A 13,395-nucleotide genomic window follows, 5' to 3' on the forward strand; every position below is an offset into this window, starting at 1 on the left:
GGGCGGGGCCGGAGCCGGTAGCGGCCCCGCCTGCTGACCTAGCTAGTGACATTTCGAGAGCTGATTGGGCCGGGTCAGTGACAGTTGCCGTTGCCCAGGCAACTAGGGCTGGGCTCCTTTAGTGCCAGAGGGAGGGGACAGGCCCCAATTAGGGGCCTTGAGATCGGGCTTGGGGTGAGACCTGTGTGCCGTGACGACGGGGCGGGTCTGGCCCGAGGCCTGGGTAGAGGCCTGGGGCTGCTCTGCAGCCTCAGAGCTCTGAGAGATTTAGATCTTGGGTGGATACGCTGAGCTTCCTACCAGGCCAGACTCAACCGAGGGATGGGGGCCTGGGAGGCAGGGAGGACCTGGGGCTTGGAGGTGGGAGAGGGAGCCAGGGGTACCTGTGCCCCAACCCGGCTGGCCAGCCTTTGCCACAGCTGGGTCCTAACTACCTGCCATCTTGCCCTTACAGCCCAGAGCATGTTCCAGATCCCAGAGTTTGAGCAGAGTGAGCAGGAAGACTCCAGCCCTGCAGACAGGGGCCTGGGCCCCAGCCCCACAGGGGACAGACCCCCAGGCCCCAGCAAGCCCTGGCGCACGGCCCCAGGCCACCTGGGGGAAGCTGGTCACCAGCAGGGGCAGCCGGCCAGCAGCAGCCACCATGGAGGTAGGCACCCCCATCCCAACAACCACCTGCCTGTCCACCTTGCCTCTGGCTTGGGAGCTCCCTGCACCCCAGCCACGTCCCCCCTCACTGGGTGGCTTTGAGGGGGTCCCTAACCTCTCTGCACCTTAGTTTCCTCTTCTGTAAATCGGAGTAATTAGTCACTACTGTTGTTGGCAGGATTACCAGGAATACCTAAGAGACACTTAATTATAGAGCTGATGCTTAGTAAGTGGTCAAAGTATGTAACTATTAGTGTAGGACCAGGACAGAATCCCTGAGAGGCAGCCCAAAAGGGGAAGTGACTTGCCTAAGGCCACACGCATTTCTTGTGGTATAGCTGGGCCAGGAGACTCCACAGTGCCCTGCCCCAGGCTATCACTTTCCCCGGGATTGGGACTTCTAGCCCCCAGGTATGTTCAGTTACCAGGGCCGGGTGACCCCCAAGAAGCAGACAGCCCTACCAGGCAGCGGGTCTGTGTGGGACTGGGGAGGCCTAGGCTGTCCTGGTCCCCCTAGGAAGAGGACCCAGCGCTGAGATGGAAGGATGAGCACTGGAGGGCAGCAGTGGCCACTGCTCAGTAGTCCCCACCTCCCCGGTGCCTTGCCCAAGGCTTGGCACCTGGAGCAACCACAGAGATCTTCCGAAAACAAAGCGCGGGTCCCTCGCCTGCTGAGGCTGAAACCATGCCCTCCTCCTTTTCAGGAGCAGGACGGCTTATTAAGGCCCCCGCCCCAGCCTGCTGTCTGGGGCTGAACTCCTCCGGCTTTCTTTAACTTCCTGATCTTTGCAGTTGCTGTTTTTCTGCTTGGAACAGCTTTCCACCACCTACATAGCTGTCCCTTCTCACCCTCTGTATCAGGTGCTTAGTGTGTGCTACATGCTGTCCCAGCCGCCAGGGGCACATCAAGGACCAGATAAAAGAAGTCCTTGCCCTCGTGGTGTCTACAGTCTAGTAGGTGGGGGGGAGACAGACTGTAAACAAACAAAGAAACTAATGATCTAATGTGTTAGAAGATATGCAGCACGTGGCACACTCTTGACTTTCTCTTTGGAACCCGGAGCACTGGGGAGCCGGGGTCCGGATGATATTAACTGAGGTGGCCTGGGTTGGCCTTCTTATTGAGCTGGGCCTTGAGATTGGAAGGGATGAGGGGGGAGCCAGGCAGACGGATAGATGCCTGTGGGTAGGAAGATGCAGGCAGAAGGAAGGGCAAATGCAAAGCCCCTGAGGGCAGGACAAAGTTCAGGCCGGTAAGGGTGGGGAGGGGGAACTGAAGATGCCTCGGGAGTTAAGGGAGGAGGAGGGGGCTGCTGGGTAGGGCCTTGAAGGCCAAGGCTGGGACTCTGACCCTTTTACTTGGAGGGGAAACCGGGAGGGCTTGGTCTGGTTTGGGCATCAAGAGAATCCTCTGGGCCCCTGTGTTGAGACGGGTCTGCACTGGGCGAAATGCAGGGGTGCTGCACAGGGGAGGGTGGCGGTGGTGGGGATCTCGCTTTAGATTCTGGTTTTATAGACTCTAGGTTTATTCTGAAGGTAGAGCTAGCAGGATTTGCTGCTAGACAGATGTGTGGTGGAGGCACAGAGAGGATCTTGCGGAGGGAGGGATCTGGCCTGGGCACCAGGTGGAGTCACCTGGGTGGAGGCACGGGGAACTGAGATGGCCTGGGGTCAGATCAGGAGCCGGGTTTGGGCCAGGTCAGGGCAGAGGTGCCTTTGAGGCATTCAGGTGGAGATTTCTAGTAGGGATACACCTAAAGGGATTTGGGTTATTTGTTTATTTGTGGCCTGCAGGCATGCAACTGCCTGCTGTGGGATCTCAGTTCCCAGCCCAGGGATTCAACCAGGGCTCCGACAGTGAAAGTGCTGAGTCTTAACCACTAGACCACCAGGGAACTCTCCAAAGGTGATTTGAACACCTGGGAGTTGGCAGTTGCTGAGGTAGTGCTTTGTGAGGCCAGGGAGCCTGTGTAGACAGGAGGGCACCCAGGCTGAGCCTGGGGTTCCCGCCTGCAGAGGGCATCCTGAGGAGTGAGCCCACTTGGGGAGGGGCGGGTGCTGAACTGGGGGACCTGCTGGTAGGGCCACTGCAGGAGGGTTGGGAGTGGAGTGCTGGACTGGACAACGAGGGGTCAGTGCAGTTTGCGTGGAGAATGGAAGGGGGTGCTGGGGAAAGAGCTGGAAGTAGGAAGAGGAGTCTGCTCTTGGCAGAGCACCGGAGGGAGTTCCTATTGTGGCGAAGTAGAAACGAATCCGATTAGGAACCAGGAGGTTTCGGGTTCGATCCCTCTCCTCAGAGATTGACTTGAGCTGTGGTGTAGGTCACAGATGTGGCTCAGATCCCGTGTTGCTGTGGCTGTGGTGTAGGCCAGCAGCTGCAGCTCTGATTAGACCCCTAGCCTGGGAACCTCCACGTGCTGCTAGTGCGGCCCTCAAGAGCCGAAAAAAAGAGCAATAGAAGAGAGGGTGGCAGCTGAAGGCCCAAGGAAAGTCAAAGAACAGTTGTTTGATTGTTTTTTGGTTTGTTTTTTTTGTCTTTTGTCTCTTGTGGGCCGCACCCTCGGCACATGGACGTCCCAGGATAGGGGCCGAATCGAAGCTATAGCCACCAGCTTACGCCAGAGCCACAGCAACTTGGGATCCGAGCCGTGTCTGGGACCTACACCACCCTGCTCACGGCAACACCGGGTCCTGAACCCACTGAGCGAGGCCAGGGATCGAACCCACAACCTCGTGGTTCCTAGTTTGTTTCGTTAACCACTGAGTCACGACAGGAACTCCTGATTGATTGATTGATTTTGCTTTTTCGGGCCGCACCTGCGACATGAGGAGGTTCAATTAGGCTAGGGGTCTAATTGGAGATAACAGCTGCTACACGAGTTTGGAGCCACGTCTGCAATCTACACCACTGCTCATGGCAATGCCAGATCCTTAACTCACTGAGCGAGGCCAGGGATCAAACCCACAACCTCATGGTTCTTAGTCGGGTTAGTTAACCCCTGGGCCAGGACGGGAACGCCTATTTATTTTTTTAAGATAGAAAGGGGGTCAACTATACTGCAATAAAATTTTATTTAAAAAAAAAAAAAAGGAAGGGTAAAGGAGTTCCTGCTGTGGCACAATGGCTGCTTGGGAGCACTAGGACGCAGGTTCGATCCCCAGCCTGGCCCAGTGGGTTAAGGATCTGGCCTTGCCACAGTTGCAGTTTAGGTCGCAGCTATGGCCCAGATCTGATCCCTCGCCTGGGAACTCCATATGCCACAGGGTGGCCAAAAATGCAAAAAAAAAAGAAAGAAAAAAGATAGGGGAAAGAAAAAAGAAAAGAGCATTTTTATAAGCTGATGGAGTGAGGAAGATACTGGAAGCTGCAGGAGAGAAGGGAAGCTGCAGGAGAGGTGTCCTTGAGTTGGAGTGGTCTGATGTGGCAGGGGGGGGCTCAGGTAAATGCATTTGGTGGGTGGATACCTCGTGGGAATGAGTAGAAATTTCTCTTGAAGGTGACTCCGATTTCTCAGTGAAACGAAGCCAGGTCTTAAGCCAGGAGTGAGGGTGGCGACAGGGCTGGGGCCTGGGGGAGAGAAGGGAGCAGGTTTGGAGGGGTCTTCTGGCCCAGAGTGTGACGTATGGGAGGCACGTGGCGCAACATCAAGGGCACCTCTGGCTGGGTCTTGTGGCCTCGAATTTGAACTGACGCGGCACAGCTGCAGGTTTCTCCAGCCACTCGAGGCGGGGAGGGGGGCGGGGGGGGGTACTCACAGGGAGTTGGTGTTAAGCAGAACTGTGTTGGTCTCGGCCCAGTTAAGTGCAGGTGGAAGGCTCGGCTCGTGTAGGGCGTAAGCTGCCCAAGTGTCAGGAGCCCCAGTATCCTTAGAGACGTGGTACCAAGGCAGGTAGCTGGGCAGGACCGCCTCAGTGCTGTGAATGGATGAAGACAGCAGCGGCTAACGGAGGGAGCAGCAGGGAGCTCCAGAAACCTGCAGGCACCACTGGATATTCCTTAAACATTTTTGTCTGGTGCCCCAGTGGCATGTGGAAGATCCCGGGCCAGGGACTGAACCTGCGCCATAGCTGTGACCAAAGCCTCAGCAGTGACAATGCTGGATCCTTAACCCACTGAGCCCCTGGAGAAGTCCCTCAAACTTTTGATTTCGTTTTCAGTGTCTAAAAAGCAAGTGATTGGAGTTTTCTAGTGTTTTAGAGTTTGGAGTTTTCTAGTGGCTGAGCGGGTTAAGGGTCCTGTGTTGTTGCTGCTGTGCCTCTGGTCTGGGAACTTCCACATGTGCCAAAAAAAAAAAAAAAAAAAAAGTCTTCCGGAAAAGATCCACAAGTGCTGTTGACATGCCAGAGCCACAAGGCCACTGCCCCTTGTCACTCCACTGTTCATATTCTCTGACTCCAGGCCCAGGGCAGGCTTGTGGCCGCCTCTGTGACAGCCCCCGTACAGAGCCAGTGCCCTGGAAGGTGGTTTGGGGGATGAGAGAAGGAGGGATAGGCGGTGGGAGAAGCAGCCCCAAGCCGGGCTGCAGGGTTCCAGCTCTGCCCTCCCCTCTATTGGCAGGTTTAGTTAGCTCCATCAGGTTGCTTCGCTCATTCTGCCTCAGTTTTTTTTTTTTTTCCCCCTTGAGGTATGGTTGATTTACAACAGTCTGTCAGTTTCAAGTGGACAGCGAAGTGATTCAGTTCTTTTTCTTTTTTTTAGAGTCTTTTCCAGTATAGGTGGTTCCCTGTGCTTTACAGTAAATCCTCTTATCTGTTTTATATACAGTAGTATCTCTTAACCCCAAACTCCTAATTTATCCCTCCCTCTCCGCCCTTTGATAACCATGAGTTTGTTTATGTCTGTGTTTTGTTTTCTATTTGTTTTGTAAATAAGTTCATTTTATCATAGAGTCCACATATAAGTGATAGCATAGAATATTTGTCTCTGACCTAATTTGATAATCTCTAGGTCCATCCATGCTGCTGCAAATGGCAGTTCTGCAGTAGTTTTGTTCTTTTCCATGGCTGAGTAATATTCCATTGTGTGTGTCTGTGGCGCCTCCGTGAGCACCATACCCTTTTTATTCACTCCTCTGTTGATGGACATTTAAAGGGTGCTTCCATGTCTTGGCTGTTGTAAATAGTGCTGCTATGAACATTCAGTGCCTCAATTTTCTTATCTGTAAAGTGGGAAATAGAACTAGTCCCACCTCATCAAGTTGTGAGAAATCTGATGTGTTAATACAGGAAAAGTGCTTAGAAACAGTGCCTGGCACAGAGGAGGGTTTGCTGTTCTTACCGTTACTGCAATTGTTGTTGTTCTTGTTCAGTTGAGTTGGCTGAAGTTCTGAGCAGACCTGGGGACTGCCATTCAAGCAGTGGGGATAGAAGCATGAATAATCAGTACCCCCCTGATAGCGGACAAGTGAAGTGTAGGTTAGATTCAGAATGTTAAGGGCGTTCCTGCCATGGATCAGCGGAAGTGAATCTGACCAGTATCCATGAGGACACAGGTTTGATCCCTGGCCTTGCTCAGTGGGTTAAGGATCCAGGATTGCCATATGCTGCAGTGTAGGTTGCAGACAGCGGGCTCAGATCCCACGTGGCTGTGGCTGTGGCTTTGGTGTAGGCCAGTGGCTACAGCCCCATTTGACACCTAGCCTGGGAACATCCATATGCCTCAGGTGCGGCCCTCAAAAAAAAAAAAAAAAAAAAATCAGAATGTAAGGACCTTGACGTCCACACCCAGGAGTTTGGAGTTTATCTCCTAGGCAATGGGGAGCCATTGAAGGTTTTAGGCAGAGGAGAGACATAGTTGGATTTAGAGTAGGGGGACTGGCAAAACGTGCCCACAGCATGCATAAGTTCTCGGGCTAGGGGTTGAACCCACACCACAGCAGTGACAATGCTGGATCCTTACTCACTGAGCCACCAGGGAACTCCTCTTTCTTTCTTTCTTTTTTTTTTTTTTTAAGGGCCGTACCTGCTGCATATGAAAGTTCCCAGGCTAGAAGTCGAATCAGAGTTACAGCTGCTGGCCTATGCCACAGCCACAGCAACACTGGATCCGAGCTGAGCTGCGTCTGCAACCTACACCACAGCTCACGGCAACACCAGATCCTTAACTCACTGAGTGAAGCCAGGGATCCAACCCACATCTTCATGGATCCTAGTCAGGTTCGTTGCTGCTGAGCCACGATGGGAACTCCTCTTTCTTTTTTAATCCCTCTTTTTTGTACAGCTCATGGCTAAGGATGACTTTGACATTTTAAAATAGTTGACAGAAATCCAAAAACAATATTTTCTTTATGTCCCTAAACACAATTTGAGTGGAATACAGCAGGGCACAGTCATTTATTTACAGCTTCTTTCAAGCTATGGCAGAGACTGTGTGGCCTGCAATTCCCCAAATATTTACTCTTTGGCCCTTTACAGAAAACATTTACCAGCCTCTGCTTTAGAGTGTTTTCTGATTTCCTCAGCTCTGAGCACGGTGAGGGTGTGTTCTTTACAGGCCAATAGGAGTTTTATACCCCAGATGGCTTTAGGGGACACGGGGAGCCTGTGGTGCCTGCTCCAGGTGGGGCGCCACGCCACGCTGCCTGCTGGGGGCAAACACTGCGTGACCCGCCTGTGTGGGGTAGAGCAGGTGGCAGAGCATCACTGCCTCCAATTGTCTGGAACACTACAGTTTCAATGAAGTGTGCAAGAATGCTCACAGAAGCATGTCCAGTCCCACCCACTTACCCAGAAGCCCACTGAGTAAGTAAAGAACTTAAAAAGCCGGGGGCACCTCTGCCATAGGCCCCTCCCACTTCCCCACCCTAGCCCCAGGCAGGCTCTTTGGGCTGAGGGAATGATCCGGGTGGGGCAGGCCTGGGCACCCATCCTGGGCTCACACCCAGATGGGAGGGGCCACCTCTGCCCTGCTCAGGGGCATGGAGGGGTGAGAGCTGATTGAGGGCTGGATGATTGGCATATCTGCTTCCCCCAGGGAGTTCAGAGAAAATCCCTCAGGTTTTTTTCTAGTAAATAGAAGGACACTAAAAGGTTTAGTTTATCGTGGCGCAGTGGTTAACGAATCCGACTAGGAACCATGAGGTTGCGGGTTCGGTCCCTGCCCTTGCTCAGTGGGTTAACGATCCGGTGGTGTAGGTGGTAGACGCGGCTCGGATCCAGCGTTGCTGTGGCTCTGGCGTAGGCCAGTGGCTACAGCTCCAATTCGACCCCTAGCCTGGGAACCTCCATATGCCGTGGGAGCGGCCCAAGAAATAGCGAAAAGACAAAAAAAAAAAAAAAAGGTTCAGTTTAGATGGAGTTCCCTGGTGGCTCAGTGGGTTGAGGACCTGGCACTGTCACTGCTGTGGCGCAGTGGGTAGGGCAAAAGAAAAAAAAAAGTTCACTGTACACATGTGTCATCTTAATGATGAGGCTCAGTGGTATAAGAACCTGACAGTGCCTGTGAGGATGTAGGTTCAATCCTTGGCCTCCTTCAGTGTGTTAGGGATCTGGCATGGCCTCAAGCTGCAGTGTAGGTCACAGATAGGACTCCGATCCTGTGTGACTGTGGCTGTGGTGGAGGCCAGCAGCTGAAGCTCTGGTTTGACCCCTAGCCCAGGAACTTACATATGCTGCACGTGCAGCCTTAAAAAAATAAAATAAAATTCCCGCTCCATAGGGCAGGCTCCTGGTGAAGCCGGCACCCACTGAAGGAGCAGGGAGCCCTCCTGGTTTTCTCGTCTGTAAAATGCAGACAGGGAATAACCTCCCTCATAAGGAAGAAATACACCTGGAGCACATTTCCAGCGGAACACAGGGCTGCTTATTCTGATTCCTAGGCAAGGGGGCAGCAGTCAGACCAAGGGCCCACGTGCCAGTCCCTCACCTTCTAAACCTGGGTCTTGCACATGTCAAGCGTGGAGGTGGTGTGGGTTCTAGCACTAATCAAGGGGAACAATAGTCCTTGTTTCCTGTGCACTTAAGTGACCGGACAGGGTGTGCCAGCTGTGTGACCTCAGGCAAGTTCCTAACTTCTCTGTGCTTCCATTTCCTTATCTGTAGAACAGGGAGATAGTGGCATCTGAAGCTGGGAGGCTTCAGGACATGAAAGAGGCAGCAGGACGTGCTCTTCCTGTCTCATTTGCTCCCGCCCTGGTCCTGGGAGGCTGCAGGCTTTTTTCACCCAGGATAACATTGAGGCCCCAAGGGATGAAAGGGCCTGGGGTCACAAAGCAGGAACCTGTGGAGGTGGGCCCCATGTAGCTATCGCCGCCCTGCCCCGCTGCCCACGCCCCACGGAACTGGAAAGTGCTCTCAGACAGGCCTGTGCTCGGCTCCTCCGGCCCCTGCCCCCCAGTCCCGACTGCTGACCTAGCCGGCTGTTCCCCACAGCCACCCCGTTCCCTCAAGGTCTTTATGGTGTCTCTTCGTGCCTGACCTCAGGCCTGAGCTTCAGCCCAGGAGCTCGGACCTCCCTCTGAGCCTAGGCCTTTCTGGATCCAGCCCCCTCTGCCCTTAGCTTTCTCAGCCATGTGTCTGGAGCTGGGACCCAGGGAGGCCCTGCAGGCCTAGAGCTGACCCAAGGCCTCTGGGGAGGACGAGAGACTGTTATCCTCTGGCTTCAAGACCCGGCCTGGATATTTTAGGGCCACACCTACGGCACATGGAGGTTTCCAGCTTAGGGGTCCAATTGTAAGTGTAGCTGCCAGCATATGCCAGAGCCGGAGCCACAGCAATGCAGGATCCTAGCCGCATCTGCGATCTACACCACAGCTCACGGCAACGCTGGATCCTTAACCCACTGAGTGGGGCAGGGATTGAACCCCGGATGTTAGGTGGGTTCAATCCCTAACCACTGAGCCACGAGGGGAACTCCTGGCCTGGATCTTACTGTCTCCTCAGCGCCTGACAGGTGTGCCTTGTGGGCGCTGAGTATGTACCTTTGCGCTTGCTCCGTGCCTGTCTCTCACTCTGTGCTTAGTTAGCTCTGGGCTTTTGCTCCTGGGGGCGCTCTAGGTCTTTGTTGGTCTGGGTAAGTGGTTGGGGTTGGCAGGAATGAGGGGGATGGCACACAACACACAGTCAAACTCCTCACCTCCCAGGACTGTTAGGACCCAGTAGAGGTGCCTCTTTGAGGCACCCGTCACAGACCTCCAGGCTCTTTATCTTACGTGGCCATTACACTGTCACTGGTAGTGAGAAGTGGGTCTATCCCCACAGAGGGGAGGACTCAGGCGCAGGGAGTTAAGGCTGCCTCGACAAGGGAAGACGTGTAGCTCAAGGGATAATCAGTGGACCATGGATTCCAGCAAACCTCCAGGGTCGTCTCTTTTCAGAGCTTCAGCTGTGTGACCCTGGGCAAGTCTTAGTCTCTCTAAGCCTCCCTCTTCTCCTCCCTCTTCTCGTCTGCAACATGCATGCTCACTCACCTCCCAGGAGGGTTAGGATAATGAGAAAATGCACACGGGCGTAGCAGTCAGTGCTTCATTAGTGTTAGCAAAAAAAGCCAACAGACGTTTCTGGACATTTTTCCCAAAGTGGATGATGTGGGAGATGCAGATACCCTGCCGACTGGTTCTTGGCTTCTGGGGCCGAAGGCTGCATATAGGTCATGAGATGGTCAAGCAGGTGGCCTGCAGAGCTGGAGCTCAGCCCTGCCTGGCTGGGGAAGGACACAGCCTCATCCAGGGGACTTGGTTCCGCTGCAGGAGAATGGAGCTGATGAAAGACCTAACAGCCTAGGCGGTTGATGGGAAGCCCCAGGGTCTTGCACTCACAGCTGTAACCACTATTTCTTATGCCCTTAGTTTGTGCCTGGTGCAGAGAAGTCATTTTATACACTAAGGTCCTGGCCCATTATTGGGGCTCAACTGAGATTTGTGGGATTAATGAGAAGTTAATTCGAATCTCCGCAAAAGCCCCACGAGCTTCCCTTTGGAGGGAACTGGGGCTCTGAGAGGTAGAGCGTGGGCACACAAAGCCATCAGCGGGCTGGCGGAGGTAATGCTGGCATCAGCAGGGCTGGAGGCGCAGAAGAGTTGAGATTCACGTCGTCCCCACCCTCTGACCCTCTCTGCAGGCGCTGGGGCTGTGGAGACCCGGAGTCGCCACAGCTCTTACCCAGAGGGGACCGAGGAGGATGAAGGGACTGAGGATGAGGAGCTCAGCCCCTTCCGCGGCCGATCGCTCTCGGCGCCCCCCATCCTCTGGGCTGCACAGCGTTATGGCCGCGAGCTCCGGAGGATGAGTGACGAGTTCCAGGGTTCCTTCAAGGTGAGCGCGCGCGTGGGACTGTACCCTCGAGTCTCCTCCCAATGGGCTGTCCCGTTCGAGTCCCAGGGCCTTTCGGGATCTGAGGTCCAGGCCCCCCTCCAGAAGGCCAAGACTCCTGGCTTCCCCAAATCCTTGAAGCGCGAGGCAGGCTGGCAACTGGGCTCCTGACTGGCCGACCCCTTTCGGGTATCTGGGTCCTTTGGCCTCAATTTCTGAAACACTTCTTCCATTCTCAGTCTTATCTACCAGGTGCTAGATCTACGATTCTGGCGCTTACAGAGTCCTAGGCGTCCCTTCTCCCCGCCCCCGGCTAGGAGGGACTGGGATCTAGCCAGTTCCATTCCTAAGGGACCAAGCGATCTCATGCTTCATAAGGTAGTCAGGGGACCCTCGGTACAGGGCCTGCTGGGAGCTACGGCCTTTATCTCCCCGGGGAGTCTCACTTAGCGGTAGGATTCCGGAAGCAGAATTTAACCTTTCCTCCTCCCACCCAGAAGGGACTTCCTCGCCCGAAGAGCGCGGGCACAGCGACGCAGATGCGGCAAAGCCCCAGCTGGAAGCGCTTCCTCCAGTCCTGGTGGTACCGGAACTCGGGGAGAGGAGGCCCCGCCCCCTCCCAATGACCTTCCGCCCCACACCGCCGCTGGCGGCCACCCTGGGAATGGGCGGAAGTCTTTTCTGCAGGCGCCCTTGCAAAAAGAGCCGTTTCGTCCCTTTCGGAAGAAGGCAGTGTGACCCAGAGGCCGATTCCCTTCCTGTGTGTGCGAGGACCGCGGAAGGGCTCGACCCTCATCGGAAGTTTTGAAGTTTTTCCGCCCTTAACTGCCGGAAGTGGCCCTGTGACCCCGCCCCCGGCGCTGGGCTGCCGCAGGCGCCTGCGCCCGTTGCCAGCCGAGATTAACCCTAACGCCGCCAGAGTCCTTTGCTCAGAGGGAAAGCCGCGGGCCGATGCTCGCTAGGAAACGTGCTAATAAAGCCCGCGTGTGTGCCCTGGAGTTTCCTTGTCGGTCGCTTGGGGCTTCCTGGGCAGGGGGAGTGCTAGCACTAAGAGTTAGCAAAGATGCCCGGGTTTTACGTATAAGGGAAACCGAGGCTCTTTTTTTGAGTGACATCCCGGGACCGAGACCAGCGAGGGGTTGAGACGGGGAGCAGAGCCACGGCCTCTTGGCCTCCGGGAAGCGGAGTGCGACCAGGCTTCAGGGACTGCCAGGTCCTTATCTCTAATATGGTAATTGGGAACCGCAGGCTGGCTGGCCGCCGGAATTCCGCGAACTGCAAACCATGCTGCCGTCCCCCAGGGAGGGTCATTTGTTCCTATTTGGGTCAGTCCTTTTGAGCAGCTACTGTGTGGCCGGCCTGGGGCCAGCCATCCTCAAGGAGCTGGCACGGCGCGCAGGGCGGGGGAGGGGGGCGACGGCTCCGCACAGGGCTGAGTAGAGTGATGGCTAGGGAACCGGGGAAGTTTCATCAGGACCTGGGAGCAGAGCTCAAAGCTCAATTCCAGAAAGATTTATTGGCGCCCTCTATAGACCAGCCAGCGCTTTGTACTGGGTACACAGAGAAGAATTTCGCCACAGCCCCTGCTATCCCAAGCTTCCTGTTAAGGGGAGAGCCAGCCTCTGAAGTAACCGCCAGCCAAGTACTGTAAGAGGGGCTTGGAACCGGGGTTGAGGGTGGCTCCTTTCGGCAGGGAGAAATCTAGGAGGGCTTCAGGGAGGAGGTGAGCTAGAGCTGGGACTTCCGAAGAGGTGGGGGAGGGGCTGCCATTCCAGGCAGAGGAAAGAGCAAACCCATGGAAGGATCAGGGAGTAGCAGAGGCCAGGCATCTCAAGGGTTGGAATGTCATATCCAGGAGTTTGGAGTCTAGCCTGGTCTTTGAGGGCCTGTTTCCGTGTGGAGTAAGGAAGATAAGAGTCGGCTGCTAAGGGGCCTGGACAACGCCTGACCGCAGAAGGGAGCAGGGCTCAAGGCAGAGGTCCCCAGCCCTGGGAAGGCCCTGCTCTGGAAGCCCTGTTTCTCTGGCCTCCCCACCCCATCTGTTTGCCTGAGGTTGCAGCAAAAACAAAGAAAGAAAACACTCAATTGGCAGGAGATAAGCCCAGATAAGAGGCTGCCTTCCTCCGGAGGAGGGAGGCAATCAGCCTGGGAAGCGCCAGGAAGCTGGGAGAGGCCTTGAAGAAGTGCCAGCCTGACCCTGCTGCAGAACCCAGCCGCACCCTCACTGCGGGGGCCACTCCACGCTTCCCGGGGTGGGTGGGAGGGGGAGGCAAGGAGCAGGTCCTCCAGGCTGGGCGAAGACAGTTTGCCATAAAGGGTCCAGGCCTGCCCTGCCTCCAGGTCAGGTCATCTTGACTTAGTAGTGGCCTCAGTTTCCTCATCTGCAAAACAGGCATAACATCTCCCTCACAGCGATGAGAGAGGTGTGGGTCTCCTAGCCCCTGGGAGCGTCTGTGACTGTCAGCTTCCCTTCTCCCAAGGGTCACTTCCAGGCCCGTC

At 55.2% G+C, this 13,395-nt stretch overlaps 1 protein-coding gene and 1 long non-coding RNA gene across 4 annotated transcripts; one reads left to right on the top strand and one right to left on the bottom strand.

The window, feature by feature from the left end:
• Positions 1–120: 120 nt before the first annotated feature.
• BAD (BCL2 associated agonist of cell death) lies at positions 121–11,894 on the top strand. Of its 3 annotated transcripts, none has more exons than XM_021082883.2 (4): positions 121–360; positions 455–649; positions 10,706–10,899; positions 11,394–11,894. In XM_021082883.2, the coding sequence occupies exons 2-4, from the start codon at positions 463–465 to the stop codon at positions 11,520–11,522; spliced, it is 510 nt and encodes a 169-aa protein (XP_020938542.2). In that variant the 5' UTR covers positions 121–360; positions 455–462; the 3' UTR covers positions 11,523–11,894. The 3 variants fall into 3 exon arrangements, with proteins under 3 accessions (XP_020938542.2, XP_084866943.1, XP_084866942.1); XM_085010817.1 differs by having other exon boundaries at positions 121–303; XM_085010816.1 differs by having other exon boundaries at positions 121–174.
• On the bottom strand, positions 6,894–11,491 carry LOC106509317 (uncharacterized). Its single transcript, XR_001306741.3, has 2 exons — positions 11,343–11,491; positions 6,894–10,328 (listed from the first exon to the last, which is right to left on the bottom strand). It is a non-coding gene; the product is annotated as an uncharacterized LOC106509317 (long non-coding RNA).
• Positions 11,895–13,395: the final 1,501 nt, after the last annotated feature.

The sequence above is a fragment of the Sus scrofa genome, chromosome 2 (genome assembly GCF_054392235.1).
Source record: "Sus scrofa isolate SSC_HxYL_T2T_F1_AM1 chromosome 2, Sscrofa_HxYL_maternal_Yorkshire_Landrace_v2.0, whole genome shotgun sequence".
In the NCBI taxonomy this organism is placed as follows: Eukaryota; Metazoa; Chordata; class Mammalia; order Artiodactyla; family Suidae; genus Sus; species Sus scrofa.

What these genes read in the sequence shown, in the direction of transcription:
- BAD (XM_021082883.2), top strand. Translation starts at nt 463, where the DNA reads ATGTTCCAGATCCCAGAGTTTGAGCAGAGTGAGCAGGAAGACTCCAGC. An exon ending in CAGCAGCAGCCACCATGGAG is followed by an intron (nt 650 to 10,705) that starts GTAGGCACCCCC and finishes CCCTCTCTGCAG; the next exon opens with GCGCTGGGGCTGTGGAGACC. An exon ending in AGTTCCAGGGTTCCTTCAAG is followed by an intron (nt 10,900 to 11,393) that starts GTGAGCGCGCGC and finishes CCTCCCACCCAG; the next exon opens with AAGGGACTTCCTCGCCCGAA.